The 12,709-nt window shown below is 58.2% G+C and overlaps 1 protein-coding gene across 1 annotated transcript; it reads right to left on the bottom strand.

The window, feature by feature from the left end:
- Positions 1-667: 667 nt before the first annotated feature.
- Positions 668-9,057, bottom strand: LOC144734800 (lysyl oxidase homolog 1-like). Its single transcript, XM_078617183.1, has 5 exons — positions 7,717-9,057; positions 4,727-4,835; positions 4,285-4,422; positions 2,027-2,183; positions 668-892 (listed from the first exon to the last, which is right to left on the bottom strand). Exons 1-5 carry the CDS (start codon positions 8,963-8,965, stop codon positions 668-670), a joined length of 1,878 nt encoding a protein of 625 aa, XP_078473309.1. The 5' UTR covers positions 8,966-9,057.
- Between the last annotated feature and the right edge of the window lie 3,652 nt (positions 9,058-12,709).

Genomic DNA, 12,709 nt, shown 5'->3' with positions numbered 1-12,709 from the left:
CGCTACACTACCGCTCCCCACACACACACACACGCAGGCCTACACACACATGCACGCGTGCACGCACACGCACTGAAGCCTACATACAGACGCACGCGTGCACACTGCCATGCACCAACCGAGCGCCCCACATCGCCAACCGTGCTCTCCTACGCCTCCGCTCCTGGACTTTGTACAGACACCGCACATCCCACAGCTTCCAGCATCATTCCTCCCGCACCGGCCGCATCCGCCGCACTGCGGGCGTTCTCACTGGCAGCGCCCGTGCACAGCAGCCCCCCGACAGCACCGAGCACCATCCCCTGCTGCTCTTACACTGGGTTGGACAGGTTGTCAACCCTGGGATGACTCGATTGCCCGAGCAGGTTAATCGCACGCAAGTTCTAATCGGCCACGTCTGTGGTGGTTCGTCAACTCCCTTCGCTAGTAGCGGCCGGCCCTGACGATCGCGCCTCGCGAAGGCTGGAAACCCCCCCCCCCCACGCGGCTGCCGATGTAACGGTGCTGGTGTAGTCGCCCGACGTCGCCTCCCGAGCGGCGGCACGCGTGGACACGTGAAAGTGGAGCGGGGGCGGGCGGGGGGGGAGATATTGGAAGCCGGAGGGAGCCAGAGGCAGTAAGCGGCTGTAGGGGCAGATTGACGAGTAGCAGAGGAGAGCAAGGAGGATCAGGGGGATAGCAGAGGGGAGCACTGGGTTGTTCGTGGAAGCAAGGGGGATCGGGTGGTGGTCAAGGGGGAGCAGGGAGAGGCAATGGGAGCAGGCGGGGATCCGGGGGAGCAGGGGCGGCCGCTCACCCTGAGCACGTAGTTCCCGGGCCGCACGTCGGTGATGTCGATCCACTGGCAGTCGATGTCGGCGTTGTAGGTGTCGTAGCAGCCGGGGCTCAGACCCTGGGGCAGGGAGACACGGGGGAGAGGAGACAACACACGGAGATATGAAGAGAGAGATACAGAGAGATAAACAACAACGAGCACCATCCACCATCAGGCTAGGTGCACGGGACATACCCAGGTGCCATGGGTTAACTGACTGGCATGTCTGGCAGATGCACCACCTATGCTCCACACTTTGCCAACTCGCTGCATTGTAGCCGTCCGGCACTCCGCTCGTTGTTGTGAGCGTCTCTCCTCCGTCCTCCGTTGTTGTTGGAGGTCGACTGCCTCCAAATGCCCAGCAGTGTCCTTTCAGAGCCTCCTCCATAGAGTCCAATCTTGACACCGCTGGTACCGGTCATCAATGCTATTCTGCAGCCCATGCCATGCCCGTTTAGCCTCCTCTATCTGGTCAAACAGAAGCTTATTGGGCATGTGCAGGCTGTGCATGCGGGCTACATAACCCAGCCAACGTAGCCTCGCCTGCGGGAGGAGCTCATTGATGGGACTGTGTCCAGTTTTTTCGTGGATTTGGGAGCTCCTCACACAATCCAATCTGGTTAAACCCAGGGAGGATCAGAGGCAGGCGAGCCTGACTCTTTCAAGTCAAGGGGTCCAGGTATTCCCAAGCATAGAGAAGGGAGGGCTTAACTGTGGCAGAGAGGACATAGAACTTTGTGTGAAGAGATCGGCCAGGTAGCTTCCACGCAGCGTTACGAAACTGATGAAAATGTTATTCCGCTTAAATTGATTCAAAATGAAACCGATGTTGCTAAACCAGAGCTGGCTATAAGCACACTGCCTAGGTAAGGTAACTCCTTCACTTTGCCCACATTGGCACCATTTCCCTGTTTCAACAAAGACCCCGTATAGCCTGAAGGACAACACGGCACACCAGGGGGTGGGTGGGCAGCATCACACCATCACACCCGTCCACCTTAGTTTCCCGAGTGCTCATGTTTTAAACGCACACCAGGTACTCTTTTCAGGCTGAGTGAACCTAGGGGAGGTTCAGGTATTTGTCAACAATGCTGGCCATGAGTAGCAATCGAAATCGTGATGCTAGGTTTGTAGCGCAATTTTCTAACCACTGCGCACGCGTGCACACGTGTGCGAGAGGCCACAGCGGACGGCAGATGGCCGGCGGGTCACCTGCGTGTGCGCCGTGCAGGCGTAGCGCTTGCGGTAGCCGTAGTCACAGGTCGTGTCCTCCAGGCAGAAGCTGGCCTTGTGGCCCTCCGCCACCTTGCGGCCCGAGCCGGCCTCCAGCAGGTTGTAGTGGCTGAACTCGTCCATGCTGTGGAAGTGTCTGTGGTGGGGTGCGGGGGGAGGGGGGCGTCGGGGGAGTCGGTGAAATATGGTGAGCGGTATGGTGACGGGTGTGGTTGACACGTGGTAAGGTGTGTGGTGACGTGTGTGGTGAAGTGTGTGGTGAGATGTGTGGTGAGATGTGTGGTGAGGTGTGTGGTGAGGTGTGGTCAGGGCGTGGTGAGGGGTGTGGTGAGGTGTGTGGTGAGGTGTGTGGTGAGGTGTGGTCAGGGCGTGGTGAGGGGTGTGGTGGGAATTGCGGTTGGTGTTATTGGGTGAGATGGGGCGCTCGCAAGGAAATGGTGAGGCGTGGTGAGTTGCGGAGAAGTAGTTAGGGTTGCCACCTCTCAAAAACACCGGTGCCTGTCATAAGCAGAGGAAGAATATCTCACACTAGCGGAGAAGAGAGCGTGAATGCAATGTCTGGAGTGACGTACCACCACCACCGTCACTGCCAACGTCATCGTTATTGTTAAGAAATCTACACAAACTGGGGCTTTCGACGTCCTCGGAAGAGTTATAGATTTCCTAGGATGGCAGTGGCAGCAGCAGCAGCGACCAATCTCAACAAGAGGGCGATCCTGGGAAAATCAGGACAGGTGGTAACTCTATGAGGAAGGAGGCGTGGTGAGGTATCGGTGAGGTGTGGTCTGTTATTGGTTAAATATGGTGAGTTGCTGCCCTCACTGGTAGCATGCGTGTGTGGGTGGAGTGAGGTACTGGTGAGGTACTGGCGACATGGTGAGGCAAGCGTGATATTTGTTGGCGTCCTGGATAACTGGTGAGGTAGCAGCAGTGCTGAAATTCAGCCGGAACAGTCCCGAATGTTGTTGGGAAATTACTCAAACGCGCCACATCAACCTCACCTTATTTTGTCCTAAACCTGTTCACAGGATTATAGATTAATGTAGGGTGCAATAATAAAGGGTTACTATGGAAAACAGCACCCAATACTCTAGCGGCAGTGTCTTTCGCTAATAATCCCAACTTCAAGCCTGCCCAGTAGCGTTCCGGAAACTACTGGGCGAGAAACTAAGAACCAAAATATTTGGTGAGGTGCGGTGCGGTGAGGAGTGGTGGGGCTTGGCGAGGTACCGTTTTTGGTGAAGTATGGGGAATGAGGCTGTGCCCTGGCTGATGGCACGCATGAGGTATTCATATGAATTGGTGAGGCGTGGCGTGGCGAGGTCTCATGTTGGTTCAGTATGGTGAGTAGGCTGCTACGATTCCTGGCGGCACGTGCGAGGTGTGTGTGTGTGGTGCGCTGCGGTGTTGTGGCATGTGTGGTGAGTTATCGCTGTGGCAGGGTACTGGCGAGGTATTGATCGGGCACGATACATGATCTGTGAAGTATGGCTGTGCACCGCACTCACTGACGGCACGTGTGAAGGAGAGAATGTGCGTGTGAGTGTGGTGTGCTGCTGTGGGGAGCAGTAGTGTAGCGGTTAGCGTGCTGGACTATGAACCCGGCGATCCGGGTTCGATTTGCCGCTCACGGCCACCACCAGTGACGATTATCTGAATCGGTCCTGGGCCTCCCCTAAGTCGACTCAACCTCAAAAGAGTACCTGGTGCAGTGTGTAGTCAACATCGCCACTGGGGAGACAAAGGTGGTCGGGCGTGGTGCTGGCCACCCACCCGCTCGTGTACCGTTCCGGCCTTTATAGGTGCTCGCTAACAGCACTTGCCCCGACAGTCTGTTAGGCTATACGGGGGATCTTTTGTCTTTGCTGTGGGGAGCGGTAATGTAGTGGTTAGCGCTACGCTGCGCTACGAACCTGGCCACCCGAGTTCGATTCCCGCTCACGGCCACCACCAGTGACGATTATCTGAATCGGTCCTGGGGCGCCCCTAGGACGACTCAGCCTCAAATGAGTACCTGATGCGGTGTGTAAAATCATCGCCACTGGGGAGACAAAGGCGGCCAGGCGATGTGCAGGCCACCCACCCCCTCGTGTGCGGTTCCGGCCTTCATAGGTGCTCGCTAACAGCACTTGCCCCAACAGTCTGTTAAGGCTACACGGGGGATCTTTGTCTGTGCTGTCGTGTAGTGGTGGGGTTGTTGGCGCGGCGCGGCGCACGATTGTCGGAGTGCGGCTCACTGGTGGCACGCGTGCCACTCCCACGCCTCGCGCGGGCGGCTGGGCAGGAAGTCGGCTGTGCCCTGGTTCTTCACTTTCTGCGGGAAGCGCAGGAGGACACGCACGTCGTAGTCAGCCGCCTCGGGGCGGTACGCCGTGCTGGGGGGGGGGGGGTACGGGGGGGGGAAACAGGGAGAGAGGATATACGGTAGGAGGAAGGAACGGGAAGAGGTGGTGGGAGCAGGAAGAACAGGGATCAGGGAAGAGGGTGAGAGTTGAGAAGCAGGTGGGAGCGAGGAAAGACGGAGTGGGGGGAAAGGGGAGAGGGAAGGAGGCGGGAGAGGGTCAACAGGGAGAGCGGGGGAGCAGGTGGGAGACGCGCTGTCAGTGAGTGTCCCTTGTCGGGTTTCCCCCCCAGCCCCCCAACCATTTCCTCCCCCCCCCACCCTCCCTCCCCCCTCACCTGGCCAGGCATTTCTCCTCGGCGGCGCAGCGCAGGGAGTAGAGGTGAGCGCGCTGGATGTAGGTGGACACCTGGATGTAGTAGGGGTCCGGGACCAGGTCAGGCAGAGCTAGGGGGGCACGGGGTCATTGGGTCACAAAGGGCACGGGGTCACGAAGGGCACGGACACGGTCTCCGTGACAGGCAGATTCAGGCGAGCACAAGGATGCCCAACCCCCTGTATGAACCCTTTGCCCAGACCCCGCAATGTGACCCCTCTCATCAAGGGGGTACGCATCTATGCGGATCCTTACGAGGACACCCCCTGCCTGTACTTCCTGTACAGAATCCACAAACCGAAACGGACCCCTTTTCCAGACCTTTTATAACTAACACTGCCTCCTATCTCAGCCATTGACTCCCTATCCCTACCACCGACTCTTATCCGTAACTCTAATTCCTGTCTGTAACACTGCCTCCTCTTACCCCTCACACTGTCTCCTCAATCTCTAACACTGACCCCCATCCCGAACACGGTTTCCTAACGCTGACTCATATCCCTACACAGGGACCCATTTGCACAAACAACTCCCCTTACACGGACACGTGGATACTCTGCAGCAGGACCCCCTTGCGCGTGCCCCCGCACAAGCATCGCGAGTTCGTGTTCTGGGGTGGGGGTGGAGGATGGGGGGACATCGAAGACGTCATTAGGGGGCACAAGAGTGGACGTCAAACTCTAAACAGATGTTAATGGCATAAACAAGCAGGCAACTCCGACTCCCTCCCCATAACTGTGTTTTCCACATAACGAAAAAACATATATACTGGACATCTGTGAAAAAGAGCTTTCATAATAAACGTTTTTGGGTTATTTATAAAATAACGCGATCTAATTAAAAAACGTTTATTATGAATAATATTGGTCGCGAAAGCCGACGTGTTAAAAAGAGCTTTGTTGCTCATCGGATTCCTCCAGTATAAATATTAATTCTGATAAATATACAAGTATTTAGTTTACACATCCCATAAGTCGCCACGGCCTTCTGTACTGGCAGTGAATTTTTTTTCGTTTGAGCACCAATTGGTTCAACACAAAGCACCAACAAAAAAAAACCCTACTCTGAACCAGTCTCGACATTCGGTCGGTGTCTCTCATCAGCAGAAGAAGTCAAGCCCTCCCTTGAACCGCAATGCTGGTGTACTGCCGCCACAGACGACTGCGTTTGCACACCGAGAGAGGCCTCTCTCGAACGAACGACGCCGTGCTATCCAAACCGCTAAAGCCAGGATGAGTCACAGTGCGAGATGCGATGTTGTCCGTCTTGCGTTCTGTTCGAGCGCACACCCCCCGTGGTGCAAAACGAGTAAAGGGCCGTAACACGCGCCAGGTGAGGGTACCCACCACGTACTGCTGAGGCCGGACAGAGACGGTGGGGCGGGAGGGATAATAAAAACAAAATAAAAACAAAATACAACTGCCACCACCATTGTTTCAAATGCCGCGCCCGGAGATTGAGTTGAACCGGTGACCTCTGGACGTTGTAAGTCCAGTTTGTTGCTGACCATTACACTATTGTACCACCACTGTGGCAGCAGCAGCCTTCGTTTCGCAGCCACGGTATGCTTAACTGTATGTCTCTAGATATATCTGTTATATAGCGCAGCAAACCGGTAACCGGCATTTACCGGTTTTCATGCCGTCGCCGGTCGTGCAAAAACACGATTTTAATAACCCGAGACCAGGGGTTGGCAACCAAAATAACAACAAGCATTTTTTGTCGAATTCGGAAAAAAACCCCGCAATATTTCAAGAGCCACAGTTCACTGTGGTCAATGCGAGACGGTGGGGTCCTTGATTCATAACGTCGTGAACTCGTCCTTGAAGAGCCGCACGCGGCTCCAGAGATTATGAATAATATTGGTCGCGAAAGCCTACGTGTTAAACCCTAGACTATGAGAACCCTAGACTATAAGAACAATAGACTATAAGAACAATAGACTATACCAACCCTAGACTATGAGAACAATACCGAAAGACCCAAAGAATATGGGAACAATCAATGGCGGAGCCAGGATTTTCAGGTCGGGGGGGCAACCCCTCCAGCAATGAAAAATGATAGAGGAGTTATTAGTAAGTAAGGAGTTGTTAGTAAGTAAGGACTTGTCCCTTGCTTTTTATTCGACGCATGTGTGGCGATGGCGCAGCCATCGATCGAGGGTCGAATTCGAACCGCGTCGTGTGATCGGTATCGCGCTCGCTGAAGGTGAATGCCTTCAGGGAAGTCGTGCCCTGCATACGCAATTGCGCACAATTCTGTGAGACACTTATAACCTCTTTGCTGTTACTTATTGCCAATTATGGACTCAGACTATAATCTCATAGAGTCCCTGGCACGTAATAATATGCTACACAGTGGCAGTGGGGGGCGCAAAATTCCGCTTTATTACTAATAAACCCCAATGATCCGATCGAAATTAGGGATTTCGATCGGATCATTGGGGGGGCACGTGCCCCCCCCCCCCACTGGCTCTGCCAGTGGGAACAATAAACTATAAGAACCATAGACTATAAGACCTCCCGACTACAAGAATGCCATAGGGGCAATACAGCTACGCAGCGTGTGCTGCCCGATATGTTTCCGTCTGTTGTTCGGAACGATTCCCGAACGTTGAAATTCAGTTCCTGAAGAAGTTTACCCGGCACGTGCAGCGAAACGTCAGACGTCGTGCCGAACAACCCGACAAACACATCGGAGAATTGAGCAGAGGGGAGTTGTGGTGGTGGGGGGGAGTTCAGCATTCAGCAATGGGTGTGAGTCGGGGGACAGCCCCCCTCGGGGTTAATTTCTAAGAACCCCTACACGGACCCCCTTAGAACCCTACGCGGACCCCGTTCACTTAGAACCCCTACACAACCCACCTGACTTAGAACCCCCTACACCAACCCCTGCAAGTTCCCTGTAACACCCCTCCCGCCCCCCCCCCCCTAACGCAGGTAAACTTCTTACGGGTTCTCTGCGGGGTCCGGGGCGGCACGCGGTTGCTGAGGAAGGGCGGGTAGGGGTTCCTGTAGTAGGGGTTCTCCTCGTGGCGGTACGTGTTGGAGTTGGGGTCATCCCCCACGCCCTGACCGGCTCGTGTCCCCTCGGGGACCCCCTGCACCCTCGGCATCCCCCCTTGCTGCTGTCTCCCAGTCATCCCGTCCTGTATGGCCACGGATGCCGGCGTCTCGGCGGGTCTCGCGTTGCGGGGCGGTGCAGGCGCCGGGGCCGTGGCTGCTGCTGCTGCTGCTGAAGCTGCTGCAGCTGCTGAGCTTGTGGCCGTCTGGGTCCGGGGCGCGGGGAGCGGTGCGGCCACGGGTCGAGGTGCGGCCGCTTGAGGTCGCGGCGGGGCCACTTGGGGTCGCGGGGGGGCCACTTGGGGTCGAGGTGCGGCCACTTGGGGTCGCGGCGCGGCCGGGGCAGACGCGTGGGGTCGTGCGGTCGCCCATGAGCCAGAGTTGGTCTGCCACCAGTAGCTGCTGCTGCCGCCACCACCACCACCACCAGTTCTTCTGGTCTGTGTCACTGGGCTGGGTCGAGGGGCAGAGGGGGTCTGCCTGCGTCCCTGTCCACGGGCCCCGTTTGACCCCTGCTGCTGCTGCTGTCGACGCTGCTGCTGTAGCTGCTGCTGCAGCTGCTGCTGCTGCCCCTGCTGCTGCTGCTGCCCCTGCTGCTGCAGCTGCGGCTGCTGTCCACCCGCTCCCAGCCAGAATGTGTTGCGGCCCTGGTTGTGGGCGCTGCTGCTGCCCCCAGGCAGGTACTCGGGCCCGGAGTTGAGGAGGCTGTACACCTGCCCGTTGTTCTCCCACTGGATCAGCTGCCTCCACACCTCGCCCGGCCGCCGGGGCCCCCCCGCGGAGGGGGACACGGGGGTCTGGGCCCCCGCCGGAGGGGCCCGCAGCAGCGCGGCGGCCACCAGCACCCACCACAGCCCCAGGGTCTTCATCAGCACAAGCGGCGACGACGGGGATGTTGAGGAGAGTGGAGAGGCGTGTGCTGGTGAGTGTGAAGAGGTGAGTGGTGAGGTTGAGTAGAGTGGAGAAGTGGGCGATGTTGAGGAGTACGATGAGGTGCGTGGTGGTTTCAGTGAGGATGAAGAGGTGCGTCGTGGTGCTGATGAAATCAGTGGAGAAGTGCGTGGTGGTGGTGTTGAGGTGAGTGATGAGGTGATTGCCGGTAAGGTGAGTGAAGAGGTGGGTGGGGGAGTCCCGCTCATCGCTGCGTCACTCGCTCCGCGTGTCTCTCCCTCTCAAGTCGCGCACTGTGCCTCCTCCGCTTCCTCCTCCTCTCTTCTTCTCGCTCCTCCTCTACCCGAACCGAACTCCGCGCCGCAACAGCCTCCAGCTCCTTAATAAACCCCGGCGCGGCCCCTCGCATCCCTCCTCCTCCTCCCTCCACAACCTTCCCCGCACCGCCTCCTCCTCCTCCACCACCTCCTCCCTCCACAACCTTCCCCGCACCGCCTCCCCGTCACCTCTCCACATCCTCCGCCAGCACCCCGCCCCCCCATCACTTGCCGACCTTCATCACCTGCGCCAGATGATAGCATCTCGCATCACCTGCGCCATCACCTCAACTAAATATTTAAATATCGATTTAAAGCTTTCGTGACTGCAGGGATTCATCTTCTTGGTTCTTTCGGTAAAGTCACGTAGAATGGAAATAATAAAAATAATAAAAATAAAACGTCGTGAGAATTATTTGATGTTTTATTTTTATTATTGTATTACTTCCATTCTACGTGACTTTACCGAAAGAACCAAGAAGATAAATATTTAAATATTAAAAAATGTGTCACCAGGAAAGGTCCACTCAGTTTGTAGATCTTTTTCAGAAGCGACCTGGTCGCAAATGATAGCTCGAGAAAGAAACTTATCGCGTGGAAATTCATCGCAGCCAAATGCTCTAAACGCATGTTGATGAATGTGGAGGGAAAAAAACCCCCAGGGCCTCGACACGCGGGGAGAGAAGCTCAAAATACGCGGCAGGCGTCAGGGTCGGGATCGAACCCACGACCTCCTTGTACACAAAGCGAGGAATTCTTGGGTCTTTCGGTGAAGTCACGTAGATCGGTTCAAAGAAAAAAAGAAAAAAATAACAAAAAACTAGGACGTTTCGTCGTTTTTTGTTATTTTTTTTATGAATTCCTGCAGTCACGAAAGCTTTAAGTCAAGATTCGCGCGAGGTAGTGAACGTCTCCCATCAATGTCCCCATGGCAGACGTCTCGTGACCTCCTCCTCCTCGCCTTGAGCCCCCCGCGCCCTCCCTCCAGCTCCCCCCACCGACTCGACATCGCCTCCCGCCTGGACCACCGCAGGGTCCATCCCAACATCACCCCACGGTCACCCACCACCGCCTCACCCTCACCAGCCTCACTCACCCCCCCTCACCCCCCTCACCGCCTCACCTCACCACCTTCACTCACCCCCCCTCACAGCCTCACCCCGCCACCCTCACTCACCCCCCTCACCGCCTCACCCCACCACCCTCACTCACCCCCCCTCACCCCCCTCACCGCCTCACCCCACCACCCTCACTCACCCCCCCTCACCCCACCACCCTCACTCACCCCCCCTCACGCCACCACCCTCACTCACCCCCCCTCACAGCCTCACCCCACCACCCTCACTCACCCCCCCTCACCCCCCTCACCGCCTCACCCCACCACCCTCACTCACCCCCCCTCACCCCACCACCCTCACTCACCCCCCCTCACCCCACCACCCTCACTCACCCCCCCTCACCGCCTCACCCCACCACCCTCACTCACCCCCCCTCACCCCCCTCACAGCCTCACCCCACCACCCTCACTCACCCCCCCTCACCCCCCTCACCGCCTCACCCCACCACCCTCACTCACCCCCCCTCACAGCCTCACCCCACCACCCTCACTCACCCCCCCTCACCCCCCTCACCCCACCACCCTCACTCACCCCCCTACCGCCTCACCCCACCACCCTCACTCACCCCCCCTCACCCCCCTCACCGCCTCACCCCACCACCCTCACTCACCCCCCTCACCCCCCTCACCCCACCACCCTCACTCACCCCCCTCACCGCCTCACCCCACCACCCTCACTCACCCCCCTCACCGCCTCACCCCACCACCCTCACTCACCCCCCCTCACCCCCCTCACCCCACCACCCTCACAGCCCCTCACCGCCTCACCCCACCACCCTCACTCACCCCCCCTCACCCCCCTCACCCCACCACCCTCACTCACCCCCCTCACCGCCTCACCCCACCCCCCTCACCGCCTCACCCCACCACCCTCACTCACCCCCCCTCACCCCACCAGCCTCACTCACCCCCCTCACCGCCTCACCCCACCACCCTCACTCACCCCCCCTCACCCCCCTCACCCCACCAGCCTCACTCACCCCCTTCACCCCCTCACCCCCCCTCACCCCCCGCACCCCACCACCCCCCCCTCACCGCCTCACCCCACCACCCTCACTCACCCCCCCTCACTCACCCCCCTCACCACCTCACCCCGCCACCCTCACTCACCCCCCTCACAGCCCCTCACAGCCTCACCCCACCCCCTCACTCACCCCCCTCACCCCACCACCACCCTCACTCACCCACCCCCACCCACCCCCAGTGGCGATGACATTAAACCCGCTAAGTCAATGTTTCCCTCAGCTCCGCGCTGCTTTGGATGGCTCACGGGGGAGTCGCTTAAACGGAGTTTATGTAACAACGCCCCCTGATCCCCCCCCCCGATCCCCTCCTGATCCCCTCACTATTCCCTACTGATCCCCCCCCCCCTGATCCCCTCACCATTCCCTACTGATCCCCTCACTACCTCACGATCCTCTCAATCCTCTCAACCCCTGCTGCACTCCCTTGTGAACCCCCGACGTTACCCACGATCCCCCTCACTTCGTGATTCCTTGACGTCACCCATGATCCCCGATGACTCCCCTCACTTTTTGTCTCGTGCCTCTCCTCACGATCCATTATGATGTCTTCACCCCCAACCCCCCCCCCATGATCCCCTCGCTCTTCAGAGATCCCCTCACTGTATCATCATCCAATGACTTCACTCATGATCCCCCATCATTCCCTCACTCCACTCATTACCCCCCTAACTCTCCTCATGATCCCCGATGTGGCGGTGTGGGGCACGGCTGGCCAGGGTCCACGGGTCCCCCTAGTGGGATGAATCCAACCTCCCCGTGTCCCCTGCTCCCCCCTCACCACCGCCTCCGTATCTCTGCTCGCCCCCCCACAAGTGGCAGCAGCAGCAGCCTTCTCCCTGCTCCCCTCTCCCCGCAGCACAGCACACTGCCGCCTTTGTTGTTGTTGTTGATGCTGCTGCTGCTGCCGGGCACGTGGCGCGGAGTTCCGCCATCACTGCCAGCGCTGTCCGCACGTCCCCCCCGCCACAACTCGCCTCCACCGTCTTCACAGAGGCGACATTAACGTCTCCCACGCCCCCCCCTCTCGCTGCCTCACTCTGCCGGGCCCCCCACTCCGTGCCGGGCCCCCCACTCTGCTTCGTTATTCGCTTCGGCTCCATCCCATCATCGTCCCAGCCCAACCTGCCCGCCGTGCCGCTCCACACAGCCGGGGTCGGGCCACCCGGGACGCGGCCACGAGTTCTAGGAAAGTGCGGAAAAAGCCTGGGCCTACGGGCGGTGGTCCCCAATATGATTTTTAAATGACAAATCTTGATTTGAAGCTTTCGTGGCTGTGGTGAAGTTACGAGCGAGGGCGAGTGTGTGATTGTGCGTGTGTGATTGTATATATATGTGTTTGTATGTGTGTGATTGTATCTGTGTGAAGGATTAAAGAGCGCAGCCCTGCAATTGCTCGCTCACGCCACTGCTGGCGGAAGGCGCCTCCCACTCGAGGCAGCTCTGTCGAGAGAGGGTCGTTTGGCCTACTCTTCCCACGTCTTGGGGGATGGATGTGGCAGTACTCACACTTTACCCCACCACACACGACGACTA

Source organism: Lampetra planeri, chromosome 53, assembly GCF_965212315.1.
Source record: "Lampetra planeri chromosome 53, kcLamPlan1.2.h2, whole genome shotgun sequence".
In the NCBI taxonomy this organism is placed as follows: domain Eukaryota; kingdom Metazoa; phylum Chordata; class Hyperoartia; order Petromyzontiformes; family Petromyzontidae; genus Lampetra; species Lampetra planeri.
Note: the sequence above shows the minus strand (reverse complement) of the source record. Positions and strands in the feature narration are given on the sequence as shown.